Source organism: Larus michahellis, chromosome 2 (assembly GCF_964199755.1).
Source record: "Larus michahellis chromosome 2, bLarMic1.1, whole genome shotgun sequence".
NCBI lineage: Eukaryota > Metazoa > Chordata > Aves > Charadriiformes > Laridae > Larus > Larus michahellis.
The window spans coordinates 132,029,325-132,042,666 of NC_133897.1; the positions used below are offsets into that span (position 1 = coordinate 132,029,325).

At 40.5% G+C, this 13,342-nt stretch overlaps 2 protein-coding genes across 32 annotated transcripts in view; one reads left to right on the forward strand and one right to left on the reverse strand.

Annotated features, from left to right (window-relative positions):
- The window catches only part of CSPP1 (centrosome and spindle pole associated protein 1), a 66,315-nt gene extending 65,327 nt beyond the window's left edge, over positions 1–988 (forward strand). For all 31 annotated transcript variants that reach the window (XM_074577217.1, XM_074577197.1, XM_074577208.1 and 28 more), the window contains one exon: positions 121–988. In XM_074577217.1, coding sequence (XP_074433318.1) covers positions 121–344 — 224 coding nt within the window. In that variant the 3' untranslated portion in view covers positions 345–988. The remainder of the gene's footprint in view (positions 1–120) is intronic.
- Positions 989–3,135: 2,147 nt separating this feature from the next.
- The window catches only part of ARFGEF1 (ARF guanine nucleotide exchange factor 1), a 95,174-nt gene continuing 84,967 nt past the window's right edge, over positions 3,136–13,342 (reverse strand). The window contains exons 33-39 of the mRNA XM_074577219.1: positions 11,183–11,252; positions 8,975–9,104; positions 8,010–8,149; positions 7,438–7,606; positions 6,363–6,501; positions 5,307–5,424; positions 3,136–4,582 (exon numbers count right to left, since the gene is read on the reverse strand). Of these exons, the coding sequence (XP_074433320.1) occupies positions 4,418–4,582; positions 5,307–5,424; positions 6,363–6,501; positions 7,438–7,606; positions 8,010–8,149; positions 8,975–9,104; positions 11,183–11,252 (931 nt within the window). The 3' untranslated portion in view covers positions 3,136–4,417. The remainder of the gene's footprint in view (positions 4,583–5,306; positions 5,425–6,362; positions 6,502–7,437; positions 7,607–8,009; positions 8,150–8,974; positions 9,105–11,182; positions 11,253–13,342) is intronic.

Consider the following 13,342-nt stretch of genomic DNA (forward strand, 5'->3'; position numbering starts at 1 on the left):
TCTCTTCTCCAGGCTGAACAATACCAACTCTCTCAGCCTGTCCTCATAGGAGAGGTGCTGTAACTAAGACGTGATGAGCTTTTGTCCCATTTAATAGCTGTATGTTGCTCTGTTTCTCAGGTGATGACACTTCCTTAGGAGACGTGGATGACCTGTTGAAGCGCCCTGCAGCTGATGGCAGACGCCCCGGTTCCGGTGACACGGTTGCGACAGAGCCCTGGCTGCGCCCAGGCACCTCAGAGACGCTGCGACGCCTCCTGGCTGAGCAGACAAGCCCGGCAAAGCTTTCACCCGAGAACGCGCTGCCGCTGAGCTGGGAAGGGCTCTCAACTGCCCACGGCTGAGGGGGCCCTGGCGGCAGCCGGCCGTGCCTTGTGGCAGAGCAGGGGCTGTCCCCCGCTGCCGCGCGTCCCAGCTCTCCTCTAGGGACCCTTCTCTTCCCTGTACATAGCCGGGAGCCGTGTGTGTCGCTCCAAATAGCAATAATGAAGTAACAGAAGCTGCGGTGTAACGGAGATGTAGAGCAGGGATGGTTTTTATTGTAAGATGTAGGAAGCAGAGGAATACCTTGGCATTTTTTGCACTTTTTACACAAGTTAAGTTTCAGCCTCAGAGCTGGACTTACCACAAAACCAGAGTGTGTGTGTGTGTGTGTGTGAATTTGATATTAAATCAAAGTTTATTTTTAACTTTCTTTATAGACAGACTCTGAAACTGTCTGGAAAGAGAGTGACTCCACAGCAGAAGTGCACTTTAAGCTTTTACTGAAAGAGAAAATAACTTGGAGAAGGGCATTTGCTTTTCATACAGTGATGGGCCCTATCCTGCAGGAAAGCTCAGCAAGTAGTTTCATGGAAAAATACTATTAGCAACATTTCTTACGTTCCCTAACTTGTTATGTGCTGGAAATACAGATACCGTTGCATATATTTAATTTATGGTTGTGATTGATTTAAGAGTTAATAAATTATTTTGTTACTAAAGCGTGAAAGCAGACTTCAGTTTTCTTAAACTTATCATTTGCTTCAGCTTACATTTATTCCTGAACAAACTCGAGTATTATGGTTCTTTTCAAAGAAGCAGGAGAAACATATGGAAAAGTTGCTGAATAAAAGCACAGAGCTTTAGCAAGAAGGACGTGTCGATGGATGCAAGATTTTAGGAGTTCAGTGAACTGAACCATCAAGATGAAGCAAGGGGGGGTGAGGATGCGACTTTCTCCTGGTTAGGAACTCCCAGCCAGAGCCCAAAGCTTGACCACCAGGGAAAAACAAACGATGAAGCAAAAACAACATTTTTTTTCTTCAAGCTTCTGTCTACCTGCTTGAGGGCCACAGCAGCAGCTGACAGCAGGTAAGAGATGCTGAGAGAGGGGTGTTCAACATTGGGTTGTGCTTTGCTTCCTCATGGGCTTAGCCTCTTCCTTCTCAGAGGCCCATCAGGCTCATTCTTACCATGCCTTTTGGCTCATCAGCTCTAAGGCTTCTCAGGTTCCTCAGTTCGGGTGCGCCACCACTGGCCAGTAAGCGATGCAGAGGGGGCTTCCAGCAATGCAAGACCTAGGCTACGGCATGTAGCACAGGCCTGATGGCTGCTCCATTCCGCACTTCCCAGAGGCAGGAATCCCAAAATAATTTTAAGCAGCTGAGGTGAAAATGTTTTATAATACAGTTATCACCCCACCGCAGACCCTCTCGTGCTGCAAGCTGAATGTGACACGCAGAGCACAGGGAGGGCAGTTCTGCCGTTACAGGAACTAAAGCGAGGTACAGAAAAGAGTAATGAGGATACTACGTGTCCTATGAACCAAGGCTAAACAGCTATTAGGCCTTTTCCACCCAAGTAATAAATAAAGTACGGCATGAAATGGTCATGCTGTAAAAGAGTCATTACGAAATAGGAGTACACAGCAGAACAATGAAGCAGTAAGGTTTAAAGCAATAAAACCCAACAAACCAACCCCCAAATACCAAACATTTCAGATAATCTATTGTACTCGCTGCCAACTGCATGCTGAATCTTGAACCCGGACATTTAAAAAAAGGAGTTGGGCAGACACGTGGGTAACAGATACATGAACGGCTGTTACACCCGTGCTCTGGGTAATGGTGTCGGGAACACCTTGATCATGGTACCAGGAACACTGTTTGCCACAGGCACGGGGGAGAGGTGGACACCAACAGGGAGGGGACGTATCACACTAAGAATTACTACTCATCACGGTCAAACAGACATGACAGACCTCAGGCCGGGCCTAGTACAGTGGTTTAAAATTCAAACATTACCCAAACTGAAAAAAAAAAAAAAAATATATATATAGCCCAAGAGGAAAGGTTGTACAATTACAATTAATTAAAATAACCTCAATTCTTCCCCTTCTGACTTTGAGAAATGCCATTTGGTTTTGCTCCACCCCAATTAACATTATGAGCAAACTCGTAGTTCCCGGTCACGCCTTCCAATTCCCTTCACTGCCTTTTCCATAGCTACTTCCCTGAGCTGCTCACCCTTATTTCGGGAGGCTGCTGCGAACAGCTGCATTTCACTCATCCCCCAGCTCCCCGGGGGAGGCATGTTCACTGACCCTGAGCTGAGGCTCCCTCATCCACCTTCTCCATCTTCACACTTCCCTCCTTTGCTACTCCTGAGTTTTGTGAGAAAACACTGGAAAACAATCCAATTCCCGCTTTTACTTACAAACCCAAATAGGTTGAGAAGGCTTAGCTGGCTGACGCATTCCCCGTCAGCAGTCAGGTGAACGGTAATCCCAGCCTTTCCCTTCCCTCCACCCTTATTTGAAAGTCTGTTTTGTACTAATATTTTAATTCCCAGAAAGCAAAACGCAGTATTTGAGTTTCCATCTGTGCAGTGCTACAGGGTTCATTTGACAACTCCACCTACAAGCAGGTTTTTTCCTCCTTTTCTGGTTTTATTTATTTATTTATTTACCTTTTTTTAAAAAACCAAAAACCTTACCATTCTTTTTCACCCCGTATTTGCCTATCAGTGAGAAGACAGTTCCCAGTCAAACCAAGGGCAGCCCCCGTTCTGCCCCCAGCGCAAGGAGAGCATGGGAGGCAAAGGAAACTGTAAAACAAGTAGCTGTGGATTAGACCGGTTTTGATTGCACTGATGAAAGAGTTCAAAAACTTTATTGACTTATAACCTGATTAGAATATGCCAGATGAGAACCAAATATTGTACAGAAAGTTGTACAGAATTTTTTTTTTTTTACATAGAAAACTTTACATATCTGTACCATATACATTTTGTCCATCTGAAAAAAATTTCTACATCCATTGTAATACAGAATGCTGGACAATCTTGTCTTTTAACCATCGGAGCACAATTCACAGTATGAATACATTGCCAATAAATTTAACCATCCCCAAACCATGCCAGATTTGTTACTTGAATATATTCAACATTAAATTCTGTACATAAGAGTGAAATCTACATCAAACAAAAAAACATGTGACAGCAGACACAACCTAGACTTGTTTGCAGTGATTCAAGTTCCAGTCCTTGAAGGATCATCATTTTCAATGGCTCGTTATATTTAAAAGCCCTAAAACAAGTATATTACAGGTAGTTACGTCAGTCGTGATATTTCTACCTCCGTTCTTGACAAGTCAGCAACACTAACTTCTGGGCTACAACGAAACCAAAAAAAAAAAAAAAGATAAAAGAAAAAAAATAATCACAACCCAAAAAAAAAAATAAACCCAAACCTCTAGTGCATTTGGTAAACAATGAAGTGTTATGGGTTTTCGGCAAATCAATAATACAGAAATAAAACAATTGAGGAAGAACTGTATAGTGTTAAAGAGTTTATATTACAGACCTGCATCTCTGTACATTTTTCACAGAAGGATGATTACCAATGTCTCAGACAGCCTGAGTGTGCAAAAAATCTTAGAATAAGAATATCAGACATAGTTGCTAAATATCTTTTACCGTGAACAATAATCTCCATTTTCTTTTCACTATAAACATTTTATCCTTCAAAATACAGCTCTCCTGAGTTGTACTTCTTGCAGAAGCTCAAACCTTTACATATATAGTTCTTTGGGTCCAGGTTACTTTCACACCCGCCATAAACATCTGTTGCTAAACTGCTGTCTAGGACAGGAAAGGGTACTGCAGCCCACGCTGACGAGAGGACTGTGCTAAAAACCGGCTCCGTGCTCAGCACCAGCCGGGTAAGAGAAACCGAGAGAGATAATCCATCCGGAAATAAAGGGACTGGAGTGTTGCAAGCCTTAATTACAGTTGAGAGCGTCTGTACCGTTAACCCCTGGATACACACTGCCGTACAAAGAAACCATTTTTATGGATAGCCAGCTCAGCTACCTGGTCCTTTTATTCAGCTGAGGAATAGAAAGTTTTAAACGGAGCAATACTCAGTCACTATCTGCTACTGCTTGCTTATTCCGGACTCTTGTTCTGGTGGTTGGGATATTTGGAAAACCACACCAATCCGCAGGAAAAACCTTCGCAGAACAGCTCGAAGTTCAGGAATAAGGTCAAACTGCATGATTTCGCACAAGAGAGGATAGTAGAATGAGGCATGAGCCTTGAACTGAGGAGAAAACAAACAGAAGAAACGATTCTATTAGGCAGCGCGTTGCAAGTCAAGAATTTTAAATACTCTCCCAAGTCAAGGTGAGAAACGCCCAAAGTGACAAGCAGAAACACCTTTATAGCCGAAGCTGGCAGTGCTCGAAGAAGGCTGAGCACGCTGTGGTGTACTCTGACAGATGCTCCCTACACACAGCTCCTTGCTAATGCTTATTTTTTCAAGAGGAAGAATTTTCCTATTATCGGTTAAGTGTTTTGCTGTAGCTGGCCCCTTTCACTTCGTCTTTCAGCCAAGTTTTGTTAGAAATAGAGAGAGATGTAAATATGGATTTATCTGCTGCAGAGCTGCTTTGGAGAAGGCCACGGTGATGTACGTGTAGCGCTGGAAGCAGAACCGGGAATCATTTCTTTGAATAAAGCATCAGCCACTAATCCTCTTCCTCAGCAGGAGAGGGGTAAAAGCAACTCCACACACACTTCTACAGGATTTTAGCATCTTTTAAATTTTCTCAGACGCATTTTATTTTATCATTCACTGGGCCCTCACTCTGCATTACTACTGTCAGCATCCGTCACGTGCAGTTTCAAGGTACGTTCCCTTAACAAAGAGCATCTACAGAGCAGCAGGAGCTTTTAAATCAAGTATGTAACTACGTGTGAAGAACCGGGCTGCAACTACTTCTTATCTGTAAACGTCTTAAATACCATTCCAAACAGCTACTTACCCTCTCATCACTTATCTTCAGGACTTTAGTCAAAAATAAGAGTAATAAATTAGTCCAGGCTTCCCGATGACTTTCTGATGTAAGAGTGAGGAAATAACTCAGAGCCTCACTGCAGACACTAGAGAGAAAAGACACAAAAACTAGTAACTTAACGGTTTATTTTGAGCTCTGCTGCGGAGAGGGAGCTTTGGCTTTGCAACTATACCAGCGTAGAGCCCTGGTGTAGAACAGCGTTGTTTTATGAAAGCTACTGTAAGCCCCATTAGTAACAGAAAGCAGTGATTTTGCTCAACTCAAAACCAAAGTCTAGGACTTCAGTATCAACCACCCCGACAAAAGATGATTGCGCTGTTCGTGCATATATTTACGGTGTATCAAGTGCTCTTTGAGAGGTATTAAAATGCATGTGACAAAGTGATACGCAGACTTTAAAAATTAATTTCACACTGATGTCACCAGGTAGTTTTCAGCTCCGCTTACTGGTCTATAAACATTAAAACACTTTCACTGTGTTACTGACATAGTTTTAAGCCTCCTGTTGCTCAAACAACTTTATAAACTAAAAACATTCAGGTGAACCTTAGTATTCCCAGTAACGAATAACCAAAACGCCAAAAGCTCCTGAGTGCCCACAGGCTCCCCGAGCCCAGCGCTCATTTCTGCAGAGGAGAACAAACAGCATCGGCTCCCTAAAACACCTGAGGTTACTGAAAGAAAAAAGCAGGGTTTAGGGGATCGTTGCTTTACCTTTTAAAGAGGAGCAATGACAATCCCCCACCTACCCACATGCTAAATTAAAAAAAAAGGCGACAAAATTTTGTTCTCTCCTTCAAAACATGTAATGAGAACAAAAAGCAGAGGCAGCATTAGTAGTAGCTGGAGGCACTGCGCTCTCCACACAACATCAAAACCTCTTCCTATTAGCTCTGACCACCACCATACTGTGTTAGCTCGAGGAAGTTTACTGCGAGCAGAGGAGGTCTATCCTTTTCAATAAAAACAAAAATTCTTTAACATCAGAAATAACATCAACAGGTTCAGCCACGTGGACCTTACTTTAGTAGTCTTTGCTGGACTTCCTCCCACGCACTGGTACGGCTTTCATCCATGTACATACGGAACAGAATGCGCAACCCACAGGCAAGACTGCTGGTCTCCTGCTTCAGAAGATTGGGCTTTGATTTGCCTTTGAAACCTAGACCAAATTCCAAGCGTCCATTTAGGTTTTTTGCTTCATCTGACATTTTTCCTTACAGTCCCCCACTTCTCCTCCTAAGCATCTTCTGCACGTAGACAGTTAGAAGAACCACCTCATGTAATTAATTTGTCACGACATTTAGTACAAAGGAATACTGCTAAAAATTAACCTATGTATATATACCGTAATTGTGTTTGGCATCCATTTTTATATAAGCTTCCCAATGGATGTGAAACCTGGGTGTACGATAAAAGGGCACCTGAACAATGGACCATTTTGTCACAATCAAATATCTACAGTGTATATCGTTTTATTGCTTGTTTTTGATAAAAATGTCTACAATTCTACTGTTTCCAAAGCTGTTACTGTATAAGCTCAGTTTGCCTGTGGAGGTCCACACTAGCAAAAAGCATACTCATAAATATTAATACTGCCGCGCTCAAGGTGAAGTGGTTCTGCGTATGCATCCATCAATGCACAAAACGGCTTGCTGCATATTCCCAGTATGCATTCACCATTAAAAATATTAATACAGCTACCTCCGGTGCGAGGAACAGATTAAACACAATGCTACAGAGAGTCCATTTTCCATCTGTTTCAGCAAATGACATATATTTCACTTAAACACTGGTAGGTAGAACAACCCCCCCAGACAAGTTCTGGGGTTTTGTGCCAATCATGGGACTCACACCTACAGCCAGGGGTCAGCTTGGCTGCCGTAACCCAGTGAAACCTTAAATTTTAGAAAATTGAAAAAGATATTTGCACCCGCACAGATGAGGTCTTGCCCCCTTAGTGATTCTAGGGTTATGAAGTTACAGCCTGATATTCAATTTTACATTCACCACCAAAGTACTTTTGACCTATTTTTGGGTCAATTCAAAGCAGAGTAATACATTCTCGCAAAATACTTCTCCAAGGTGACTGACTCACCTGCTTTCCAGAGGGCAGTTCTTTGTTCATTGTTTGAATTAAATGCTTTAGCAAATCTGTGAGATTCCAGCAGACAATCGAGAAGTTTGAAAAGCTGCTGTGATGTTAGGAAACGATACATCCCTTGATCTTGTGTATCCACATGGACATCGAAGTCTACTGCATCCCTCTATTAAAAAAAAAAAAAAAAAAAAAAAACACAAAACAAAAACAGAAAAAAGAAAAAAGAGATTTCAAGTAAAAATTCACAATTTTCTTCAGCAAGCTCCAGTGATAACTCAATCCTGCCCTGTTTTCATCTGTATTTAAATTTAAAACTGTATTAAAAGTTGCATCCACATCCCAGTTTGTAAATCCCTTTGAACAATACACGTTTTAATCTCCACAGTGGTGTGCTGCCCCAGCACAGCAAATGCAATTTAATGCAAGATGTAAAACATCTCAACGGTGTGCTAGAAGTTCTCAAGCGCTTGTAAAAATTGTAAATTAGATGATGTTACAGGAGTTTATGAAACTTCAACCACTAGAGAAAAATGCTGTTAAACAGAGAGTTACCCATGAGTTCTACTTACTTGTGCTGCTGCCAGATTCTCTGCATCCTCTTTTTTGCTAGTTGCTGGGAAGAACACGATGTTGTCGATAGTCTGAATCAGTTCCAGTTGTACAACGCATTTGATCAAAAGAGCAGCAAACAATTTCTGTTCTGGAAATTCTTTAAAGGAAATAAAAAGAAAATAGAGTGTTAACTCAAGAACTGCACATTTTTTTGTCTTTTTTGAGCTATTTTGGGGGCAAGCTGAAAAACAGCTTAACTTCAAGCACATACATAAACCAATCCTGGAATCCACCCATCTGAATTATTCTTCTGAAACCAGGACTGATCACCGTGTTAACAATTAGCAGGTTTTAAAAAAAACCCACTATTTCCTAACTTTAAAGTCACCTGCCACGTATTGGAAAAATATTCAATGTTACCTAAAAATCACCAAAATTAGTGACCTTGTTGTTAGCATCAGTGCAGTGACAAGAACGAGAGGCTGAGCCTGTCCACAGGCAGAGGAGGCTTAAGATGGCACTGATCATCACTGATGCTTGTTTGTACTTGTGGCAAGTACTAATACCACCAGACATGAGCGTTTTTAAGCACCAGCACGTAACTTCCCACAAGTATCTTAAGGGTTTGATATACTTCCTTCAAATCAATCTGAATACACTTTGTTTTTCCAGCTATTGCATCAGTTGCATTCTGCACAGAAAGAACTTTCGTCTTAAGAAAAAAAAATAAATTACTAATTTACATAGCATTACAAAGAGAGTAATATTTTTAATATTTTGTTTAGCGTAAAAAGACTGCAAGTTAGCAGCTGAACACAGGTCAAAAATGTGGACCCACAAGAGTCCAACAGATTTAACCAATTTAATTGTCTTCACATCTTGTTTCTGAAGTTATAGCTGGGGCTATAACTAAAGACATCAAACATCTGCTAAATATGACTCTTAACAGATAGAAAATGCCAAATCACTACAAAACACGCACTTGCTGTTGGCCTGGTTTTACTCATTTCTTCACCTACTGTGGACCCTGCGCTGGGTTGATATGGACGTCCATCTGAAGATCTAGGCTGAACAGAATCATGAATATCCACTGACTTCTGCGAGATTGTATCCTGAAAAGAAAGCAAAAAAATAGAATAATTAACTTACAGAAAACTTCTGCGAGCTAATCATCAATAGTGCTGTGCTCTTCGTAGCTTAAAACATTTGCTGTTTCAGCACTGCACTTTTTCACTCACTTTAGTCATATTTGCTATTAGCATTCTAGAAAGATGTACTAAAAAGATGACCTAATAAGAAAGAATTGAAAATTTAACAAGCAACAAATTCTTAATAATGCAGCAAAGTCAATGAGTAGTATTTTGCACATAGGTTTTCTGTATGCCATCCAAGCATTTAGTACGTCAGCCAATAGTTAGTTTGACTTTTACCAGATTAAGTGTATGAAGTTTATGGGAAATGTATGGGAAATGCAGTATCTACCTTGATCTACAATAAAAACCGCTAACAGTTTCCATGAGAATTTGTATTCCTTTTATAACAGGTGAAAATGTGAACACACAGCTCAAATGACAAGTCTAAACAACATGAGGTATCAAACTTCAATCTTTACTTACCTTTACTCCCTTGAATGTTCTGAATTATAAGCTCCTACTAACAGGTTTGTAGGTGCTACAGGAATTTACCACGGTAAAATGATGGAGGAGAAGAATATATGCCTATCAATAAAATCCTCTAATTCCAAATCCTTTTGCCAGACTTCTGCAATGCATTCTGATTCTCCACGTTGTATCGTGTTATTTTGTGAGCTAGAACCCAATGACTTTGCAAGATGAATTGTTGGGGTTTTGGTTTTAAGATATTGTTAATAAATATCTTCCTTCATTAGCTGAATGTAAAGTATTAAAATCAATGGTAATACCGACTGGTTTCATTTCAGAAAGCATTTGTTAAAAGAGTAATGTAATTAATAACAAAATACGTTATCATTAACTGCAAAGCAGTTATATGGAGTGATTACTGTCCCTTTCAATAACCCAGCATTTCTATTGGCATTTGTTCCGTAAGTGCCACTGGAGACTGCACATTAATTCCCTCCGTTGTGTTGTTAGCAAGGTTTAAATCTACACATACAGTTCCTATAAAGAACGTATCGACTTCTCATACCAGTAAATAACCAAGGTTTTCATCTCTATTAAGTATAAAGATACTTTAAATAGGTATTATGGCTATAGATAGTAGAACACTTCATTATATTTGAACTGCCTGAAGAAAAATTATATGGAAATATCTAAAGCCTGCAAAAATTCTATCCTGCTAAAAGAAAGGATCCAAAATACATCTCCTTTAACGCTTTTATACAAGTTCTGTTAATTTTGAAGTTATAAAGTGTCTTTCTACACTGAAGACAAAAATGATTTTTGAGAACACTTACACTCTGATGTAAGTAAATTATGTTAACACTCCGTAAAGATAAATGGAGGGAGTTGGCCTCTCTTAGTAGAACCATAGGACCATATCCTTGAACAATTTTTATCAAATGCTTCATTAATCTATAAAGAACTTCATGCAGCAATCTTGTGAGAATGTCCAAAAAGCAAAACTAATTCTCATCAGTAGTAAAGTAGCTACAGGGCTGCCACTTGTAGGCAAATCCAAATTTTACATCAGTTTATTCAATCAGTACTAAGAGATCTGATGGTTACATATATTTTCTAAAATAAATACCATAAACACTGATGTTTAAGTTTTTACTACCAGAGAAAATTTAAAGGGAAAAAAGTGTCAATCTAACTGGCGATCTTTCCACCTCCAGCATTTTCTCACCGTGCCAGTATATCAAAGAGAATATTGAACAAAATGAAACAAAAACCACACCCCAGACCAGAAAAGTACTCAAGCTCTAAATAGAGTATTACAGAGACCTACCAGACACAGGACATTACCTAAACCGTACACAGGTAACGACCTACAGCCAACTTCTGGAAGCCAACTTTGCTGCAAACACATACATACTTTTCTTTCTCAATTAATTCCTTGTCATCTTTAAGCATTAAATAGCACTTTAGCTGGAAAAAACTTCACGTAAATCAAAATTGAAAACTGGGTTTCAACTAGGTATACTTTTCACTTAGTCTACATCACAACACATTTGAAACAAACCCTGGCAAGCTTTCAAAATATTGCTTACCAGTTTTTCTTTTGCATCAGAGGGAGATCCAGAGCCAAAGTCCCCACTGACTGGTCGCCAAGTCAGCAGCCTTGAAAACAAAAAACAGTACCAAATTTAATAAGTTTGAAATACAAATCAGGACTGATATTCTAAGAAGTCCACTTCAATATGGTGGAAATATTGTTTAATTTAAATTAATGGAAGCCAAACATAAAAAGAGTCTGATATAGATACTCCCACAAATTAATAAACTAATTTCAGTTTTAAGTATACATTTTATTTTTTCACACATACTGAAAAATTTCAGCATTGTGGTTTTTGAACTTCAGCCATGGATGGACAACTGGATTATGTGGAGGTGGATTAATTTTTCTCAGAAATATTTCATTTGGCTTTAGGCAGTGCTCTAATGCCATTAGTGGGGCCTTGTTCTCTCACGCTGCCTTAAGCTTTACCTGCAATGATGAATGAATTTGCCCCAGGACAGATCAGCACGAACGTCTGTAGATGTTTTGCATTCTACGTTTGGGATATGATCCAGCATTGTGGTTCTATTTCTACTTCGGATTGAACACTTCCCCTTAGGATTCACTGCTGTTACGAGGTACCAAGTCACTGACAATACTTCTGATCTCTTCCCTGCCGTTTTCCTATAGCACGTTGCTGTCTTGAGGATCTTCGCCTTAAGCACTAAAAAATTTCTACATTAATTGTAACTTATTGGGGCTGTCTGTGCCTGCCGAGAATTGAGGGAAACTGGATTAAACAACCTAAGTGGTCCCATCATCTCTTTTTCTATCAATCCTATTGCTACAAAGTAAGATTAAAGTTATTTGTCCCTGTTAAGATTTCAAACTGTTTAGCCTCCATCTGTGTGAGGCAACGCTCAATGGACATTTGTGTCTGCGTATCCTAAGTGAGATCTTTCCCATTGTGTTAAGGATCCTAAATTAACCTATCACTGATCTTTATGCAACTAAAAAGACACATCAGAGATAAGAAAGATAAAATCTTGAGGCATGTAATGAGACAACAAATAAAGTAGAGCAGAGAATTGAATTGATTCTTGAAAGCTACCAGGACACAAATTGTAGATCATTGTGTTGTTAAATACAGTGTAATTTATTTTGGGCTGTAAAGTCTTAAACTACCATCTGCCAAAGGAGGTATTGGAATAATGAGCCATTATAAGCCAGTAGAGGCCAGATCATCATAATCTGTGCAAGGAACCAATTCTAACTCTTGAATTTCCTGAGGACAAGACAGCATTCACCCTGGCTTTCTCAGCACCAGCGAGGCAAGATTTGCTCTCATGAAGCTTCAGAAAATTTCAATTAAAAAAAATTATAAACAGAATAGAAAGTAAATAAAAAGAAGAATCAAAGGAACTATTAAAATGAGCTAATGAAGTATGCGCTGGATAAACAAACAGTGAGGTGCACTGAAAACTGGTTGAACAGCCAAGCCAAGAGACGGGTGATCAGGGCATAAAGTCTAGTGGAGCCAGCAACAACTGTACCCCAGGGGTCAATACTGGGTCCAATTCTGCTCACCATTTTCATTAATGATCTAGATGATGGGGCAGAGCGGACCCACAGCAAGTTTGCTGATGACACAAAACTGGGAGGAGTGGCTGACACACCAGAGGGTCATGCTGCCACCTGAAACGGGCTGACTGGAACCTCGTGCAGTTCAACAAGGAGAAGTGCAAATTCTTCACCTAGAGAGGAACAAGCCCATGCACCAACACATGCTGGGGACCACCCAGCTGGAAAGCAGCTTGGCAGAAAATTTGACCCTGGGGGTCCTGGTGGACACCTGGTTGGACATGTAATGTGCCCTTGCTGCCAAGAAAGCAAATGGTACCCTGGGCTGCATTAGGAGAGTTGCCAGCAGGTGGAAGGAGGTGATCCTGCCCCTCTACTCAGCACTGTGTCCAGTCCTGTGCTCCCCAGTATGAGAGAGACATGGATGTATTGGAGAGAGCCCAGCAAAAGGCCATGAAGATCATTAAGGGACTGGAGGACCTCTCCTGTGAAGAAAGGCTGAGAGAGCTGGCACTGTTCAGTACTAAGTTTTCCAAGCAAGGAAATAATATGATCACCTCTCTCTGCAAAAAGGTAACTTGCCAAGAATCAGCAGAGGCTTGGACTGCAACTAAGAACTCCTGCAGCCAAT